Source organism: Falco punctatus (assembly GCF_963210335.1).
Source record: "Falco punctatus genome assembly, chromosome: 3".
NCBI classification, from domain to species: domain Eukaryota; kingdom Metazoa; phylum Chordata; class Aves; order Falconiformes; family Falconidae; genus Falco; species Falco punctatus.
In genome coordinates, this window is record NC_137582.1 from 107,831,305 (window position 1) to 107,851,589 (window position 20,285).

Below are 20,285 nucleotides of genomic sequence, written 5' to 3' on the forward strand. Positions count from 1 at the left end.
TTTTTTTAAAAAAAAAAAGTAGTAAATTGTTTGTGTCTGAATATAGTTAGGGCAAAAACTGTAACAGTTCTGATTTTTCTTTCCTGTTGCGTGCCTTGCAGAGAGCTAGGCGGGGTTGGGCTCAATACTCACTGGCAATATTTTCAGGTGCACTACTGAGCTGGATGCTGTTTGATGTGTTGTATACGTGTATTTACAATGGCACTGGTGCAAAAGTCGTCCTCTATTGTTTTCTAAATCAGATTTATATGGAGACTTGAAACTTTATTTTCTGTAGAAAGTTCTTTTCAATACGCCCTTTTTCCATAAAAAGAAGAGCTTAGCTTTGCTGATTGTATAATGCCGTATTCCAGTCCTTTCTCGTAAGATAAAAGACCAGAGGAATCATGTTGGAATATCATGTCCTTTTGAGTCTGATTTACATTGTTATTCTTTTCTGAGAACAGGAAGATTTGGAAAATACTGGGGTATTTATGCTGTCAGGACTGGGCACCAGTCCAGTAAAAAGATTGACTTGAATTGTAAACGTGCTAGCCGTTTCAGTACATTTTTAAGAGGTTTTCTGGATAACGGCTTTGGAACTGGAACGTGGATGTACTAAACTGGTCAGTTTTGTAACCGGCAGGGTTGGTGTTTGCTGTGGAGGAAGGCGGAACTCTTTTCTCTTTAGGCCCGACGGGTGGTTGCCTAGTACTGAAGGAGAACCAGTTCTGTTCCTAGTCTGGGAACGGAAGCGTGTGTGATTTTAGCAAGATTCCACCTAGGCGGAGCGCGATGACCCCCTGGCTGGATGGAGGGCTTCGCAGCAGCCCACAGCCCACGGAGTCCCGGCAAGGAGCGCCGTTTCACCGCAGCCCGCGCTGAGCGCTGAAGGATTCACCCACGACCGCCTGGTGTGTGTTTCACGCTGTAAAATGATTTCCTTCCTTGGCGTTGCAGCCAGCGCGGGCATCACTGGAAGATCCCTGTTCCTGACAAAAAGGATTATGCATCTAAGTGGGGGAAGCTTTACTAAACAAAGAAAACCTAACGCTGGATTGCAATGGAAATTTAATACTGATAGGAGATGTGCAACTCCATTTTGTATTTTATTTTTTTTTTGTAGAAGGGAAGTACCGGCTCTCCGGCATAGTGCAGCATTGTTCGGTTACTGCAGCTGGGCTTTTCTTTTGTCTCAATTGTCTGTTAGTGCGTAGCGTGCTTGCCTTTTGTGATCCTGAACTTAACTGGCTATGCAGAGACGTGTTTTAAAGTTTTATACTATGCTGTACTTTCAGCTGTGGTGGTGAAACTGTCTTGGAACAGAGGGGAATTTTAATGATGCCCTCCTTGGCTGCTGCCCTATACCGCAGCGTGTGAAACGCTCTGCCATGCTGTTGGTGCTTTTAAGTAGGAAGAAACTTGTTTCAAGAGGTTAAGACGACAACTGGAAAAGGATTATTCTGAGCAATGTAGGCTCCTTTAATACCGGATAAGGATCTTGCTAAATGTAACAGCTGTCAGGGATTCATTCCTACCTGTGCAAACGAATGTGCCACTGCTGTAGACATTTGCTAAACTTTGCCTACCCGTGCTCCTGCTGCGTTCCTGGTGGATGTGGCGCGTTTATGTCATCTCTGTTGAAGGAGTAGGGAGGCTTATTGGTGGGACACCTAAAGGGCAAGCTGTGGGGAGCTGCTGATGGAGGTAAATAGCCTGTTGGTGTAAGGGTACATGAGTAATGAATACAAACCACAGGAAAGCAGCTGGGGGGAGGGGGAAGATGTTCTGTGGGTACTTGAACTGAACATGCTGAAATGTGGAATGGAGTAATTAGGGTGTATTGTGACCCTACATCCTCCTCCTGACAAGGGGAAGAAAGTAATGTTAGGTCTTACACTTTTTTTTTGTAAGTTCTTCTATTGCTATGCACCAGGATCAAAAAAAATGACAGCAAAAGACTTACAGAGTATAACTGGTCATTTTCCTTCCACAATACCTCTGCCATCAAGCTGTTCACCCGTTTGATTGATGAAGAGTTATGTTCTTGGTTGTCAGCAGTCCGCCGTGATCCACATAGTTTAACTGCAAAAATCTTTTGACACTTTACTTTTTAGAAAAAGTTGTGTTTTTTTTTTTTTAATTCTCTGTACAGCACATTCTTGATAAATTCTTTATCATTAAAACTAATTTGGAAAAGTTTTGCATTCTGTTATCAAGGCTCAGAGTCTCTTTTGCCTGAAGTGTGGAAGCAGCCGGTTTAGAAGTTCAGTTGCACTACTGGAGATTAAATATAAAATGCCAAAGAAACATTTTGAATTTGAAACAGAACTAGCAGTAATTGAAGTGGCCATTCCAGGTCCTTGTTAGTGCTTCAGTCTGATTCTCCAGGAATAAGTAGTCAAGATTCTTTCTTTTTTCTTTACTATACAAGTGTAAGTTCCTTCATTAATTGCGTTTGCAATGATGCTCATGTGATCTTCATTTAAGGATAAGTAACCTGGATATGAGTATTCCAGAAGCTCCTTATCTTTATACCAGCTGTCATAAAAAAAAAAAAAGAAGAAATTAAACTGTAAAATGTCTAGTACAATGCAATATGTGTTAGTGGTTCTTCTTTCTCCTAGTAAGTTTTGCTGAGTAAGCATACAGCACAGACGGGACTTAACCTTGGTCCGTTACAGTTTTATGGCACATTTTGGGCAGACGATGGCAGTTACACCAGGACAATTCTTTTCATTATTTTGAGGAGCTTGATGGGAATTTGGGTTCTCATCCTAAAGTAGCTCATGGACCTGGGCTTATTTCTCTCCATTTTGGATATGTCCAGAAATAATATGCTTGTACATTAGTAAGCACTAACAAACTGTTAATTGAAAGGGGAAATTTAAGACTAGTTTTTTGCAGAATACGGGCCAGGGGATTTTGATTTGAGGGTAAGTGTTATCTTTTTGCTACATAGATGTGAACTGGAATTTATCCTTTTTCAACTCAGCTTGCTCATTCCCAATAGTTCTGCTTTCAGACCAAATGCTTTGCAAAGTTACAAACGGTATTTGCACACTCCCTTCTCACTGTTAGCCACCCCTCTTTCTACTCTGGGTGCCAAATGAGACAGTGATGTGCTCGAGAAGATAAAGCGCGTTCTTATTTATGCTGTTTTGTCATCCTTCCTCATCCTTTTTGGTTAGGTAAGCTCTCAAGTCTCCTAAAGGATGGGATTAAATGAGAGAGCACTTACTAAACTTTGCCTTTTTTATGAATTATCTTCTGTCCACAGCGGAAGGTGACATTCCTGCCTTCAGAAACAGTCTTGGTTTTTGTCCTTGGCGGAGGCAGAGTAGGGGGGACCGTTGGAAATGGGAATTCTATCCCCCGGAGGTGAGAGAAAGAAACAGCAAAAGTTAGTCTATCTCACAATCAAGCTTTAGTCATGCCAAAACATTTTCACAGAATTATGTTGGCACCTAAGGAACCTTAAAAGTATTAATTTCAAAATGCCTCCTACTGAGCAATTCTTAGACACGTAACATTATGCAAAGATAACAATTTTGTTGCATGTGAACTGACAGAGGTGGATAAAATCCACTTGCCTGTTGCATATATATGGAAGAGCGTATGTTCGATATATGACCAGTCCACCAGAATATATGGGTTTATAATTAATCTGGTGTAAAAAAAATACCTAAGAGGAACTAGTTATATGGTACGCCTTCTTAGGGTCAGTAGGTATTCATCTGAAGCTTAATGCCACAGCTGCAGAAACTGTCCTGATCCTGCATTAGTCCCTTTTCTGGACTCGTAACACTGAGAGACTAGATACGGTGATTAACATACTTCATCTCCTTTTCTGCAGAGCAGCTCACAGTCCAGCTGTGCTTGAGATGTCATTTGTCTTGTTTACGTCTCATCGCTGCATCAGGAACTGTACTGCATCCCTCATCTCTGAATTTAACACTTCAGCATCTCCCCTCCTCAGCTGGGTCCGAAAGGGAAGCAGGCTGAGGCGCACGGAGTAGCTGTGTTTTCAGAAACTGCCTCTCATGGGTTCAGTTAAACTAGAGAAGAGTGGGACAGTTTAACGTTCTAGTCCACAAATGTTTAAACATAAAAGCTGATTCCTATTTCCAAGCCTTGATCTTGGCTCAAATGTTTGAGTGGGCGTCTCTGCTGTGCTTCTCATCAGAGCTGGACGGCGTGAGTCGTTTGCGCCCACTGTGTGGATCTCCAGCACGGAATTAAGATCCTGCGCATTCCCTCTGGCAGACACTGCTCAGCCGTTACCTCCTCCCTCCGTGCAAACCCCACCAAGAACGGCAGAAGAAAAGTCAGATACCGTAGCAGAAGTCACAGGTGGATGGACAGTGCTTTTTCATCAGCTTCCTGCGCTTCTCACAGAAACCCTTCTGTGCCCACAATGGGCACATAAATAATCTGTCTTTGCACCCTGAAACAGAAGGTGACAAGGCATTGGAGGGATTGGGGTAGGCTGTTCCTTCTGAGAAACCAACTGACATTTCACCTCCATCAGATTGTTCAATGGAAATGATAGAAGTGGGACAGGAAAGAATCTAAACCAGGAATACAATAAATAGGGCAGGGTGGCATTGTCGTACGGGCAGTGGGCTGGATACGGAGCTGCTTCCCTGCAGCAGCAGCAGTGATTTGAGAGCGCTGCTCTTTCCCAGTCCTGCACTAGGGAATGGTTGAAGTGTCAGAGCTTGAGAGAATCTTCCCACAGCCTGTTTGGTCTACAGAGAGTTTTGTCACCTCGTATTAATACCTCTGAGTCCAGCCAAAGAGAAACCAACAGCTGTTTGCCCTCCGCCTTCCTGTGCACGTGAGCTTCCTGCTGCGCACCTGATGCTTGCGAATGTATAAGTGCAAGTCAGGGCTCTCCATGGCTAAAATTGGCCTTTTATTCTTGTATACACAAATACAAAAGGCCCCGAGCCAGTTGCCAGGCTGGGGCACAGTGAGCTGGGCCTGTGGGAAGGCACACGGTGCCCCTGTCCCTGCCAGGGCAGCTCAGAGCAGCATTGCGAGTGGACTCACCCCTCTGAAAGCTTCTCCCACACCTGCCATCGCTTAAAAAGGAGTAAAATCCCTGCTGGCTTACAGCCTAGTCCTGCCAGCTGATGAGATCAAACACCACGAAGCTCCGCGGGATCCAGCTGACGCTTCAGGCAGATCTTTGCACGGTGCTGCCTTCCTTACCGTAAAGCCTGTGAATTCCCCAGACTTCGTCTTGAGAGATGGTCTTTTTCCCAGTCAAAGTGGCGTTGATGTGCATGAGGGCGTTGGGGTTCAGGGAGTGCATGAGTCCCAAGGCATGGCCTATTTCATGAGCTGCTACGTGGACCAGATCCGTAAGCCAAACGCCTGGAAGAGAAACGGAAAACCAGCTGGCATTGTGCGGTAAAGTACATTAGCTAATCCTGGTTTAAAACCAGAGGAAATATTTTAGCACTGGGACAGCATGGTCTTATCAAAGGTTGCCCCGGCTTCGCCTTCTCCATAGCTGCTGGGGTGCAAATAGATGAGCCAATTATTTCCACGTGCTTCTAGTTTCAAACAGCAGCACACGGAGCAAGCAAAGCCACACCACAGGAAGGCTGCCCTGAAAGAGCACTGTTGGAAATGAAGGCAAGTGCCCTGCGTAACGCTTTCTTCCTCTTGTCAGCCTTCTGCTCTGTTCCCAGAGCCCTGAGCTGTAACTGGGAAGTGGCTGTTTGGGAAGGAGATTGCTACTGGAATGTTCCAGTCTGAAAGAGCCAACAGACCTCTGCATCGCCCACAGCCTAGAGCTCAAGTTCCTCAGCAGCACCTCGAAGCCTGCTTCCAGCAGAGATGGAGTTTAACTGAAGGGTAACTCACAAGAGGTGTTGTTTTATTTACTGACCCTTATCTTGACACCTTGCGCAATTACAGGCCACGAGGATCTCACACGATTCCTGTGTTAAATGCAGCTGCTTATGGGAAGGAAGCACCTGAGAGGGGCAGCTTGGAGACGTGCTTGGGTTACCAGTACATGAAATAGGGATCCCTAGGGGGTGGAGTGTTTGGGGGGTTTTCTTAAAGATGTCTGCTAAATCTCTCTGGTATGACTCAGAAGAAAAATGGTTTCGTTTTACTTTGTTCCCATCCTTCTTTATGCCAATAAAGGCGACTAATTCAGCGTTGGAAAGAGCAGCAGCCACCGTGGACAAGCAGGAATCGGCTCAGCCTCGCACCGGCTTTCCAAAGGCAGAAGTGATCCATACAACTCAATCACCCCCGCACAACAGTAGCAAACCAACCGCACCAGCAGCTCCGTATACAAGACTGGAGTTACGCTGCCACAATAGAGAGCCAGTGGCAGAACCGGCACTCGGGACTGTGGCTTATTCCATAACTTTTACAAAACTTCACTAAGAATCAAGTTTTGCAAGTGTCTATGCTTGTTTCAACGGCTGCTTGCAGGAAAATACAGGCTGGGAAAATACACTGTTCCCGGATAACTCCGTAACTTCAAGGCACAGGTTTGTTACCAAACTCTCTGATTTCTGTTATCCCAGACAAATGCTGCCACTTGATATAATTAGCAGACTTCAGTAGTTTGATGGAGAAGGGCATCCTTTCAAAGCTGAGTATTTTACAAAACGCCATCTGACCAGTTCTTTTCTTAACGTGTGCTGACATTCTTGCTTTGAAAACCATCTCTCCTGGGTCTCTGCCCCTAGATCTCATCTGTGCTGTGCTTTGGAAAGCAAGGGTAGGAGAAGTCCCTCTGTGTCACCTCAGATCTCATCTCCTCTTTATTTGTGAGAAGCAGAATATCTTACTTCCAGGAAAAGTACTGAGTAGGTCATGTAACGTGAACTGAATTTGCTAGTTAGTCAGGGACCATCTGCTGTTAATTTAAAGTTAGGTTTGATATTGGTTATAAAAAAAAAATCAAGAAGAAAACACCAAGCTGTAAGTAACACTGACATTTTTAGGTGCCCACAAACCCAGAAATGACTACAGACGCAGGAAAACTAGAATCCGTGCTGTTTACTTCCATTTTACTTCCCTATTACTTCCATCACGTGGAAGTAATACAACATGGCCCTTCCCAGATGCACCTACCCGGGCAGAAGCCAGCTGGAATTACGGAGTATAAAGCTGAACTATTACATCCACTGAACGATTCAGAAAGAAACAGCACTGCCACGTGACACGGTCCCTTATAGCCATTCAGTCACACGACAGCCAGACCAACTGCCAAAACCAGCGACGATCACACCCGTTTGTTGTCTCTTTCCCAGACCAGGTAAATCCCAGAACAAGAATGAAAACTCTAAATCCTACAGGCATAAATTAGGTGCTCTCCGAGACGCGTGTTACCTTTTTTCCAGCTAAACCGGGTGTTCCCCAAGATCCAATACTCATGGTCATCAAAGTGGATTTCCCCGTTGGGTGGGAAGAAAGCGTGGGCAAGCTCCCCCGTGGTTCCATCGAAGCAGTGGTGAATGAGGGACTCCAGGCAGTCCGTGTGGTTGATAGAGTAGAAGCCTGTGGAGAAAGCAGCAGATGTAGTGTCTCCAGCAGGGGAAGTCCAGCCAGGACACAGACAGCTGTCAACTTGTGGTTTACTACTAAAATCTCTGATGGTCTCCCACATGTTTTCCAGCCTACAGAGCCACAAAAGGAAAAAAAAATTAAAAAATAAATGCAAAGCAATTGTCAGGACTGATGGCTGCGTGACACAAACTGCTCAGCCCTGTGGTGACCCTGGATTTAGAGCTGTTTCCAGAGGGCAGAAATGAGTATACTCATTTTCAGAAAGGAACGCTGAGCTCTTTTTGCAACATCACATGGAAATATGTATTATTATTTTTCTGGAGAGAAGTTGGACAGTGAGATGATAACCCCAGGATGTAAACGTCCCATTTTAAATGTAAATAAACACATAGCCTTGGTGACATAGCTGCTTGCTATCTGTTTGCTAGCATGATGACAGTGTCGCAGAGCGCCCTGCATCCACCCTGGGCCACTTGGAGCAGGACAGGCCCCTGGGACAGCAGATCATGTGCTTCTGAGTAGCATCATGCAATGTGAGAGTGAAGAGCATGTTGCAAAACAATGGTAAATCTGCCGGTTACCTCAACATTGCTGCCATCTGCACAGGAAATAACTATTTCACACAGACCATAAATCCCAGGAAGAATGTACATCTGGGGTTAAGACCGAGCAGATAATGCTGCAGCACTAAGATTTTCCTAGGCCTGAGAAACTTGGGAAATAAATACTGTGTCGCAATGCAGGGCCAGAAGGATGGGGAGGAGAGAGAGGGCAGAGAAAAGATGGTGCTTCAACATGATCAACAAAAGGGAGCCTAAAACGATGAAAAGCTGGAATCCATCACCTGCCCTTTGGCTTTGTGTGACCTCCGAGATGTCATTTCACCTTTCAGTGTTCAGTTTTCCCATCTGTGGAACAGAGATCATCCTGTCCCAGTGGCTTTTTTTTTTAACCAGAGGGTTACTTTTTGACAAATACCTAAAGCTTCCTGACTGAAAGATTCACAGAAGGCCGTCATTAGGATATAGCATTTTCTTAGCGTAACAAAAAAGTAGTTTCTCTACCTGACTACAGGCAGGCGATGCCCCAGCCCTTACCCAGGAGGTTCTGCTGAGTGCACACAGCAAAGGAGGACTATCCCCTGCCTCCAAACACTGAAACAAGTCCCTCGTGGAGTCACCATACACAACAGTGTCCCGTCAGCGCAGGAGCCCGGGCGCTCTTACCGATTTTCAGGTCACTAGCCACGTGGCGTGGCACTTCTCTGAAGCTGAACGGTGACACTTCACTCCACATTCGGAATGCAGCCGCTAGCCCCTTGCGCGTGTCCCTGGCGTTTATGAGGTTTCTTGGGAAGGACAGGATTCTGTGGGGACACAGAACAACTACAGGAAAATGCTCTTCCCTTCTCGAACGTCAGCTGAAGGCTCTCAGGGCTGCATCAGGCAATCAGGCATTTCTAGTCACTCCAGCAGCTTCAGAACAGGAGTGGCTTCAACTGGATATTAAGAGCATTTAATAAAACTAATATATTGCTGATACTCTTCACAATCACATGTTCCAGACTACAGCTTTTGTCCCTCCTCAAGCACATCATTTTCGACAAGGTTCTCTTGGAAAACTATTTTTATCCTCAAATCTCCCATCTGTTGTGCAGTGTTGCTAGAACAGGAAACACCTGCGTTTCAGCAGCAGGTAACTCCTATACATAAAACACTTGGGCTACAACGTATGGGCACACGCTGAATTAGAATCATGTCAGGCATGATTTTTTGAAAGAGAGTTCCAAAGAATATCAAAGGTTTGACAGTCAACCAAGTTCTTTCCTTTGAAAAAATCTCATCACTTGGGAGAAAGACATGAGAGAGGTTTTTTTGCTTAGGCCTCAGGTATAGACACAGCTGAACTGTAAGAAAACTACTGGTGCAGGATGGCAGAACCCCTGTTTGTACCATGGAAACGTATAGATGGCCCCTAGAAACTTACCTTGTCCCAAAAGAAGGTCTGCATTCAGGAAATTGCCTGAAGTGTAGCAATTGGGAAAAGTTGTGTATATTCTGCTATCCCTTCTGGTTGTTTTTTAGCTATGCTGTTTATGTTCTCCCTCCGTCCCAGCACATCCTAAAGGGAGCAGAAGGTTTTGTATCAAGCCAGGCTGTTAACGAGGGTAAACCTGGACAATTAAGACTATCAGGAGGCTTAGTCTGTTGGGGATGAGCGTAAAGGGAGAGATGTTCTCTGCTCAGTGTGGAGGAGTCAGGTTCACGCTACCCACTCATTCTTTGTCTTACAGGCAGGACTAACCCCCGCCGTCCACCAGAAAGCCAAGACGTACTGATCGGCACTGCGGCATCGCCCACTGACCACCACCACCACCACCGCGCATCGAGCAAGTAAGGCAAGTGACAGGGTGAGACTTCTGTGTAAATGACGGCGTAACAGCTACCTAGAGCATCGCAGTAACCGCAGCATCAGCCACACCTTGCAAATTATCTGCCCGGCCTGCATTTGGTGACCTTGAGAGACTCCTCCTCCTGCTTGTAGGGAGAAGAAAGGGGTTAGGGGAGAGCTCTCAGCCAGATGCCACCGCTGCCATCCTTCTGCCACCCCACAGGCCCTCCTCACTCCTCACCTCGGGCAAATGCACTCAAACCACAGCTCAAAACGCTTTCCTTGGGTGACAGAACACTCTCCCAGCCCTTGCAGTCACAGCTGGGGCAGCTCTCCAGGGCTACGGTGTGGGAGGCACCCTCACAGCTCCACAGCGGTGCCCTCAGCCCAAGGCCCAAAGCAATCTGCCCCGTGCATTGCTGCTGCCACTTCTACAGGCTTCCAGAAACCCAGTGTCATCTGCCACTCAAGCCGCTGCGGTTTAACAGCGAGTGCCGCTCTCTTGAGAGGTCAGGTCTGGGGCTTGCTCGGAACTTTCAAGTCAGGAATGGCTGGACTTAGCGGCCACATGAAAAGGACCTTTGTTATCACCCAAGACATCAAAAGAAAAAAACTGGTTTGGCTGCTGCATCCCCAGGAGGGTGCAGACCCCAGCCAGGAGTGGACAACAGCCCCCTCTTCAGCCAAACCTCCAGGACTCCTGCTAGTCTGAGGTTTCCTGCCACAGTCTGATCTACCCAGCTGTGCTCAGCTTACAGAACCGTTTCCAAGGGGATTGCCTGAACCTCGTTCTGTCCGAACTCCTGTTAGCTCGCCTGAAAAACGTTCAGCAACGCCATTAATATTTCCCCAGAGAGAAAAAACACCTTTTCAGGATGCCACCAGCACAACCCATCGCGCTGGGCAGTTTCAGGGGCTGTTCAGCCACCAGTAAAGCAAGGAAGTGAGGTGCCCCAAGGCTGAACAGCGAACAGGACCGTCACTGCCTTATGCCAGCCACAGTGGTACAGCCAGACGGCACTGAGGAACAGTTCAGTGTCAAAATCCATAGGAGCCCCATCAACTTTGGCTCCGAACAGCCCACTTGATGGAAGTAGCACCAGCACTGCACATTTACATAGCTCCATCGTATCCCAACCAGACCAGTACCAGGATGGTACTGCTGGAATGATTCCCAGCAGTGGCAAACCCAGCTGGAAATGGGTAATCTGGACAGCCACTTGGCCTTGGCAGAAATGTCTGAAAATATCAGGGTTCATATTCGCTCACCCTACAATTACCAAGGGCTTTTTATTGTTTATTTGTTAGTAACCTAAGAGTTGGCATCCTTTCCTGAAAACACCAGTGGAAAAGAGATTCCTAAAACCACTCAGCACTAACAGGGCTCTGTCCTGAAATCACAGAACCTTTCAACAGCAGTTGCCCTCAGCGATGATTTAGGTTCATACAGAAATCTTAAAATTACCAGCGTGACAGAGTCAGTATTCAATTCTCTACCTTCTGAGAGAAGTCCCTACTTTTGGAAAGCCTACCCCTCTCTGAAGCCTGAATCCACCCCTGAACAGTTAGTTTCACTGTAAGCAGCCTCAGCACACAGCCGTATGTGCGCAGCTTCTAGCGCAGTGACGATGCTTCGCACGATCCACAGCTGGCAAGAGGTGTAGCATTTGGAGAAATACTTCCTACTTCAGAGTGGCTTTAGCAGCTGCCTGTTCACTAGCAAATGGATTAGCAATATTCATCATCGGGTTAATATCTATACCCACGGCAGGAAAAACTCAGACCCCAGTGACACTTAGAAAATGCTCTTAGGGCTAACGCCGAGTCCGTACTTGTAAGTCAAGTTGAAGTGGTCCCATTTCAAGTGCCCTGGTGTGATCGTGTATCGTTTTCTCCGTGCTGGAGGCTGAGGTGGGAACGCTGGACTGTGCAAAGCAGACACTCTCACTCCACGAAGACTGGGCGATGTGGCATCTTCCTTAAAAGACAAAACAGGAGGTTGAAAGAGATGGGAGAGTTTGCAGGACTGAACAGCGTAAAAGAAAAACTACCATTTTGTGGGGCATGTGGAGGCTGGGGAGCACAACTGCTCCTCCTTTACGGGTGTCCAGGAGACAAGACTAGTGCATCAGCTGGCCAGTGCTTTGCAAAACATCCCTGTTCCCAGTGGGCTGAATGAAACCAAGCCAGCAAAAGAGGAGATACATGGTAAGGGGTTCTCGGGGCATGTCTTAGATCAGACACACAAGGAAAGGAAGGGAGCAGCACCCCTCGACACCGGATCACAGAGCACCAGTGCTGCAGGCTCCCTTGAGCTGCTGCGTAACTCCAGAATAGGGCACTGCAGCCACTCCGCTCTTCTCCTGGAGTGCGGCACAGATGGAGCAGGAATGAGGCCTCGGTCGGTTTCTGGCCACAGCAAGTGCTGCAGATCATCCTGGAAAGTTTTCATTTCCTTTCCACTTTTGCTATTGCTCTCCAGCCTCGCCACAGAAGAAATTAAATACTGGACAAATGAGTAGAACAGGCAACCCTTTGTGCAGAGAGCTCTTTATAAAGCTGCATTGTGGACCTGAAATGCCTTCAAAGTAAATAAGAGCCCTGGAAACCCTGGAGTGCGCTCCAGTACATCGTACAGTAAAGACATCAAATTTCGTGACACGTCTAACTCAAACTATAAAAGCCTTTTAGTCCTGAGTAGTGGAGGTAAAAGAAGGGGACCTGACACAGTTCTCTGGAAGTGTACCTGCCCTGCCTCCCAGGACTAAGACACTGAGTATCTCTGGGTTGTCATTGCTCCAGGGCAACAAAACACTTACTAAGCGATGTATACAGTGACAATGTCAGAAAAGCTGCACAGTAGGGGTTTGCTCAGCCTCACAGCACGCTCTACAGAAAGCAAGAGCTCTCTTCATTTTTACCCACGAAAGAGCTGAGGCTCTGAGAGTCAAAACGGCATATCCCTGCTCTCACAGCAAGCCCAGGGCAAGGCAAGGCAAGAAGCCCCAAGCTACAGCTGCCAGATACTGCCCAAATCACCAGCACCTCTCGGTGACTCCAGCTTGTCATGGCTGGTAACAGCCAAGGGGCTCTTTTCTAACGGGACACCAGTCTCCCTTGCTCATGCCTGCGAGCCACACTAGCTTCTATCTTGTTCTCATCTCAGGATCTTTCCTTCCTAGCAGGACAGTCATTTAGGCTTTTTCCAGCTCAGCTGCAGGTCTGGCTCCCAACTTGAAACCAGCAGTCTTTGAATGCAAGGAATGCAAGGGCCATAGAGCATCGCCTATGAGACAGAGAGATGTTAACTAGTTAGTACCTTGCCTTCTAAGCAGCGAGCTTTTGGCAGAGTATTTGAGTGCATTTCTGGGAGCCTTCAGATGCCAATTTGCCCTTGAAAGAACACACAGGATCACCTTTCCCTTCTAATCTCTGTCAGTTTGTTTGCTGCATTAAGGGATCTGGCTGAGGAACCCATACTTTTTGGCTCGCTCTGCTCAAGGCTTAGCCCCTTCTTCACCGAGGCACTGTGATGCGAGTACACTGGCTGTTTTCCCTCTCCTTCACCCCCAGCGGTTTTTACCTCTGATTTTACTCTGAGAATGCCATCTTCCCTCGATACAAAAGGAAAATTTTGCATCCTTTGAGCACCACAGATGAGGTGGAGGATCAGCTAGCCTGTCTATCAGTGATCTGTTGGAGCTCTAAGAGAAGCCTGGAGCAGATTAGCTCATAAATTACAGGATAAGATCCTCTCTTTCTTGCAGTTCTTTCAAGAAGAATTAGGCAAATACTTTCTGCCTTTGTTGTTTACTCTACGAACCCTTGCCGGTATTGGGGCTGATTACACATTCATTCTGGCATCAGTCAGAAATAGCCCAGGATTGCTAGCACCGTGAATTCTCAGTTAGTTTACGGGCTCCAACTCAGGAGACCTGATAACTTCTGACGGGATGCGGTAAGGTATTAACACTCTTCAGTAGCTGTCTGTCTTTGTGACAGCTGCTCCTGCTCTTTAGCAAAGCCAGCAGAGCAGGTGGTGTGTTTGCTTTCCAGCCTCTATAATTCACAGCCCAGCTGGTGCCATTTCCAGCTGATGATAACACACCGAGCTGGAAGCTGCATAGGCTGAGTATCAGCCACTGCCCATTCTGTCCCCTCTGCCACTGGGCTACTAAATTACACCAGCACAGGGTGAAATTCTAAGGCTCTTAAAGCCCCCTGGGTATGAACAGAGGAAAATTAGATAGTCAGAAACAGCCTGCCGGCTTCTCCTTCTGCAAGGAAAACCCCTGCAGCCCCAAGAGATTAAAATTACTGTCCTTCCTACAGCCATTGAGCTTAAAAGTCTAAGGCTTAAGTGCAAGGGGGTGGGGGTGGGGGGAAGAGGTGTCCCTAGTGAGTTCATCCTTAAAATGCAGAACAAAGCAAGGGTGACTCAGGCCCAGCAACAATCACTGCAACCTGTATCTGACCCAGCCACTAGCTCAAGAAAGGTGCAGAAGGCTGAGTTCTCTTGCTCAAACATTCTGCTCAGTCTCTGTTCTACTCTAGTCTTTGTTCTACCTACTACTGGTGCAACAGGATGCTTTTAATTAAGAACGCGTTGCAAAATGAATTGGGGATGGGTGGGGTACCACACATACGCTATAGCTCAGATGGAGGATTCTGACAGAAATGGGATGACCTAGCTAAAAACTTCACGGTATAATCTGGATCAAAGGTTCTGTCTGGAGGCCAAAGAACCAAGACTATGGGAATACTCAGAACTGGAGGAGCAGCCAGCCACCCCCAGGAGGAAACCCATCTGACTGTGGTTAAGGGCTCAAATATTCAAAAAATTTCAATGCGCTCTCTCTCAACTACTGCAATAGGCACCAACATATATAAAGGCAGACACTGGCCAACATCCCTGCTTGATGTTATTCACTCTCTGCAGTTGGACCTCCATTAATTTACTCCACTGAGTTGTAGCGAGCACAGTTTGTTCCCCTCTCTCACAGCCCCCCTCTCCTAAGCTAAACAGTAACATAACTCTTGTGACTTAGTACCAATTACCAAGAGCCCTGAGCATGTGATGCAAACAAGGGGGGGTATTGCCAGAATCTTCATAAACACAAACAGCAGGAGAGGATGCAAGCGCTTGGAGAAGATTGTTTTGGGTTTTTTTATAAAATTAAAAAGTAAAATTAAGCCAAAAGCAAAAATTAAAACCAGCTACTGAGTGCCAGAGCCTTGCTACAGTTCCCCCTGAACACCAGTCTGTCCCAGTGTATCTTGCTAATGGATGGACCTTGAGAGTTAATTATCACCTAATAGTTTCTGTAGGTCCAGTGTTAACTCCCAGGTTAGATCTTACGCTGTGAGCCCTGCCTCTGGAGTTCCTAGGAAAGCTCAGCTGCTACAGAGATCAGAATACATGCATGCCACATCACACTAGGCTGGGAAAGCAGAGGTACTCGGCATAGCCAAAGCTCTCAGGGAAAACCACCCAAATCTGTGCATTCACTGTTTGGTTGTTTGCAAGCTGCCCACACAACCCTAATGATCTGATTCATCTTGGGTGCCTAATTACTTTTTAGGGTCCTTTACAAAAAGGGACTCAAACAGCCATAAAACAGACCTTGTTGCCTTAACTGCTATTTATATATTGTTTAGGTTGCTTCCTGTATGCATCTGTCTTCTAAAAAGAATACACATGAACGTACATTTGATATCCCCATTCCCCTTTCAAGCATTTGTGAATTGGATCCTTTCTCCTACCTGACTTTTCTTAACTGCAGCTCCAGCTGGATCTCCCACAACAGCCAGAAAAGCCACCACAGGGAATATGCATAAAAATCCCACAAGGGTTCTGCAAGCATTGCTCTTTTTCTTGTCAACTGAGAGGCAGCTCTTCCTTCTGTTTGCAGAAAGCTGTTCTGTTTGGTCCATGTCGTTCTGTAATACTTTTTAGAGAGAGATGTGGCAGATAACACTAAGACATTCTCTTCACAGAATGCATTGGTAATCCTTTTGCTCACAGTTGCATTTGGAGCGTTTGTGAGTAGCCCTGCCAAAGTTGTGCAGAACCACTAGAGTTTTAAAAAGCTCTAAAAAAAAAAATAATAATAAAAAAAGTAGACTTTACATTAAGCCTCTTTCCAACGTGCCAGAGATTCTCTGCCAAGTGGTATCATGTTACTGCAGCTGAAAGTTGGGCTGGCGGAGGAAAAGCAGCAAAGTGAAACAAGCTGGGATGGACATGAACTCTTTTCTTTAACTGACTGTATAATCAAGAGGACAAATCTGCAGTTGTCAGCTTTATGTAATGAAAAAAATTGGGGGAGGGGGGCAGCAAAAGGAATCCAGAAGCCAGCATCATGCCCTTGGAATGTTTCATGAGGGATGCTTAACGCTAGAAGAGCTGTCGTTTGTCAAGGGCTGTCTTCAGGAGCAGAATGAAAAACGAGATGCTGTGAGAAAGCAGGCAGGCTTCTCGGCTTAGGAAATTCTGGTCAGGGAGTTTACAAACTCAGATAAAAGTAAACAGCAACCCCCTCTTCCATGAAACTTGGCAACTGACCACCAATTTTCTCCTATACTTGGGAGCGACCCAGTAAGGGGTTATCACGCTGAGAAAGACAAGCATGGTCAGAATCACGTGGCTTTTGGGTACCACTGACCTGGAGAAGCGGTTCATTTGTCTGGAGCTGTTAGGTCCTGCAGACACAAAGGCAATTCAGGAATTTTAAGAAAACTTACTCAGAAATTCTGCAATTTTCAGAAACAGTGGCAATTTTCTGTCTGGTCACTAAGCTACTTAGTGCTCTGGAGGTGGGGTGGCCTTAGCTAAACAGTTCTGACCAGAGGAAAAGGAATGGTGCAATCTCCAAGTTTCACAAGCAAACAGCAGAGAGGGGGTAGTTCTGTTGCCAGCCAGCGTAAAACATTCCTAAGGGGGTACCTGAAGCATTTGAAAGGTTTCAGAAAATTCTTGCAATGTTAATCATGAAAAATTTCTTTAATTTTTCTCCCCCTAGTTCACAATCAAGCTTGCAACATTTTATAAGTTTCATGTATTTTCAGACTAGAGCTGGCCCGGAGCTTTTAAACAACTCAGAATAAATATGACCAATGAGTCTGTGTACAATTTCATGAAAATTTTCTTTTTCAATTTTCACCAAGCTCCCCCCTGAAGAAACCCCGTGCTTTCTGCAGAGAGTGGACAAAGTGCAGCAGCTGTTCAGATACCGGGAGAACGACAAAATAAGAATTAATATGGAAGGAAGTTATGGCTAGAATTACAAAGGAAAGCTGGAACTAGGAGGAAGGGAAAGCAGAAAGCAAAGGACCAGAGCTGTTAACTCCTGTGGACCAAAGCAGCCAACCGCAGCAGTCCGAGACAGTGGCTCATCTCAGCTGTGAGCTGCGAGTTTCTAGGGATTGTTACACCTCTTCCCCCGTAGCAGAGCTTGCAGAACGGAACATCCCAGAATGGAACATCCCTGCTTTGTTCTGAGCTCCAGAGTGTGGTGCAAACACACCTCCATTTGTGACTTAAGCTGCAGGCCACAGCATGAAGGGAGAAACTAGTAACAACACGCTCCTAAACTTATCAATGTCTCATGTTCCCCGGAACGAGTTTCTGTCAGTCTGTAGATGAGAACACATCTGCAGAAAGACTGATTGAGAAAGGACTCTTGAAGTAAAAACCTGCCTTGGAATGGGGCTTAAAAACTTCAGCCAAGAGCTCTTCTCCAGTAAAGCAGTACTGGCTTGAAAGGAAAAATACAGCTAGCAAACACCATGCTGGAAGAACACTGAGTTTTAGTTGTGGAACTGTGTAACGGCATTAAGTGCATCCGCCTTTCGTATGGCTAGGAAGAGTCAGCGGTGTCTGAAAAAGATTTTAATTTATGCAGTTATGTATGTCCTGTCCTCTGGCCAGAGTATCTGAGCATCTTTCAGTCTCTCAGAGCATTTAGCGGCCGATCAGTCTCGCAGGCAGGGCAGTGCTATTGCCTGTACCTTACGGGTTAGGGCCCACAGCGTGCCACGCCGGAGAAAAGACCTGCCTCAGGTCAAGCCTGGAATCTTGCAGAGCAGGAACCTGAAATCTTCCAAGCACCCAGTTAGTGCCTTACTGTTTCTGAAGATGACTACATGGACCTGAGTTTTAAAGCACAGATTAAGAACTCACACAACCATGCAGCCGGAGGGAACTAAGACATTTCCTTTGTCCCAGTGTAAAGAACGTGAAAGTTTTTGTAAAACACAACTCAGCTCAGACCCACCTTTCTCCCCAAAGTTAGTATCTAGAGCTTTAGTAAAAGCACATTCTTGAGAACCTCATTGTTTCTGAATACTTATTCACGCAGCTGCTAAAGGTTAGCATACCCAACCCCTTTCCACGAGTTATTCAAGTAGAAGTCTCAAGTATTCTGAATGGGGAAAGAGACCATACTGTGCACTACCTGTTTAACTTGCACCACGTGTGGTGGGTGAATGGGGAATCTTGACCTGCAGAGAAGATTCCTGGCCTCTACGACACTTAGGATCCCACTTCCCTGGCAAGGTAGCAAGCAGGTTAGACCTTGATGGATCAGAAGTGAGAGCAGGGTTTCTTGGAAAGCACGTCGTTCATTGCCCCGCCCCCCCCCGCCCCCCCATATGCTAGGAATGTACTGTGCCCATCCACATAAAAATTCAGTGCCTGTGCATCCAACTGCACCAAACCACCGGCTGCAGAATGCTTTCAAAACTTTAAATTTAAGCCAAACATTTGCTCAGAAACCAGCTCAACAGTAAGGCCAAGACAAACCTCAGTTATTATGGCAATGAGAGGCAGATGAGGAAAGCTGTTATGCTGAGTTATTCAGAACTTACAGATGCAACTTGCAGTGTGAAGGGAGACACACAAACTTAATGCTCTGCACACTAACAATGCTTCTGATAAAGTCACTGTGCATCTAGATTATTTGGTGCACAAGCTCTGGTCAGAATCCTCAGCATTGCTGCTGATAAAAAGTGAAATTTCATGTTTATACTTAGCTCATTAGTACTGTGGTTGTTAATTTTCTAAGCACAACTCTTCTTTTTTTAAGGGTTATTAGGACCAGAGTGCACATCTGTTGACATTTCATCCCTGTTCTCTATCCTGGGTTAAGAATATCGTGGCTTTCCCAAGAGATTCTTGTGCTTAAAGGACTCTCAGATGCAGCCATCAGTGGCCTCAAATCTGCAGCACTTGTCAGAACATAAACCTCTTACAGATGCTTCAGACAACCCCCCAGACTCCCTTCTGGGAGCCAGTGTTGCCCCGTGCCAAGGGCAAAAAGTTAGCCTGGAGTTCCAACAGCTGAAAATATTCTCAATGCTTTAGCAGGCAGCCTGAGCCCCCAAAAGGACTGCTTTTATAGGAGCGCAGGGAACCGCTGCTGTGACTTCAGAGTTCTGATGAATTTTAGAGGTCCTGGGTTCTCAAGTGCAGATATTTGGTTTGGACTATGGGCAAGAACTGTCATCCTGACTATATTTGGACAGAAAAACATTCCTGGCTTTGGTTTCTACAGAGTGTCTAAAAGCAATGGAACACATTACACTTTGAGGGAATCCATATGGTGTCACGTGGAGCGGGAAAGGAAGGCAGGGTACAGAACTGGCTTTGCTTTGTCTTCAAGCCATCAGCAGCAGTGACCAGGACCTGGGTATCCTTTGTAGGGAGCTGGGATTTTCTAAAGGAACACTCCGAGAGGCATACGCTGAGCTCTCTGCATGCAACCACTGTCACATGAAAAAGCAGGCTCTGGACAGCTGTCGGAAGGGAATGAATGTTGCATAACATTGCATAAAGCCTGCAACGGTCAACAAGAGACTATAGAGAACATAAGGCATGGGATCGTTTGCGCAACACAGTGCACTTCACTTGTTAGATCCCCTCGGTCTTGCTTTGCTCTTTCCAATCTTAATTGCTGAAATGTTTCAAGAGGGGCTGCTGTGTAACACACAACATATGGCCACATTCCCAAGGGCGAGTTTTAGCTCAAAAACAAATACCTTCTCACTTCCAAGGATTATTCTTAGCATTTCTCTCCGCCCCTTTATTCAGCATTTGTTAACATTAAATGTTACTTTCAGCACTATTTCTAAATGGTTATCTCCGTGACATTAGCCACATCTAAGAGGAAAGGTAGCCCTGGTGCAGCAAGCCAGGTAGTGCTTCGTTCGAGTCCCCAAAACGATGCAAGAACCATCTACTACTGTAGTAATCTAATATTGTCTATACTCATGCGATGAGGTGCTACACAGAGAACCACCATTCGTGCTAGAACTGCAGCTGTCTGACTATCCAAAACCAACCTCACCGCTGAAGAAACCTCTTCTTTATT

The 20,285-nt window shown here is 46.2% G+C and overlaps 1 protein-coding gene across 1 annotated transcript in view; it reads right to left on the minus strand.

Moving 5' to 3' along the window:
* Nucleotides 1–11: 11 nt before the first annotated feature.
* LOC308061405 (E3 ubiquitin-protein ligase MIB2-like) overlaps nucleotides 12–20,285 on the minus strand; it is a 77,395-nt gene continuing 57,121 nt past the window's right edge. Inside the window, 10 exon segments of the mRNA XM_080381329.1 lie at nucleotides 12–2,520; nucleotides 3,221–3,347; nucleotides 4,316–4,426; nucleotides 5,197–5,361; nucleotides 7,348–7,515; nucleotides 8,751–8,890; nucleotides 11,748–11,893; nucleotides 15,679–15,867; nucleotides 15,871–15,906; nucleotides 15,910–16,007. Of these exon segments, the coding sequence (XP_080237455.1) occupies nucleotides 2,346–2,520; nucleotides 3,221–3,347; nucleotides 4,316–4,426; nucleotides 5,197–5,361; nucleotides 7,348–7,515; nucleotides 8,751–8,890; nucleotides 11,748–11,893; nucleotides 15,679–15,867; nucleotides 15,871–15,906; nucleotides 15,910–16,007 (1,355 nt within the window). The 3' untranslated portion in view covers nucleotides 12–2,345.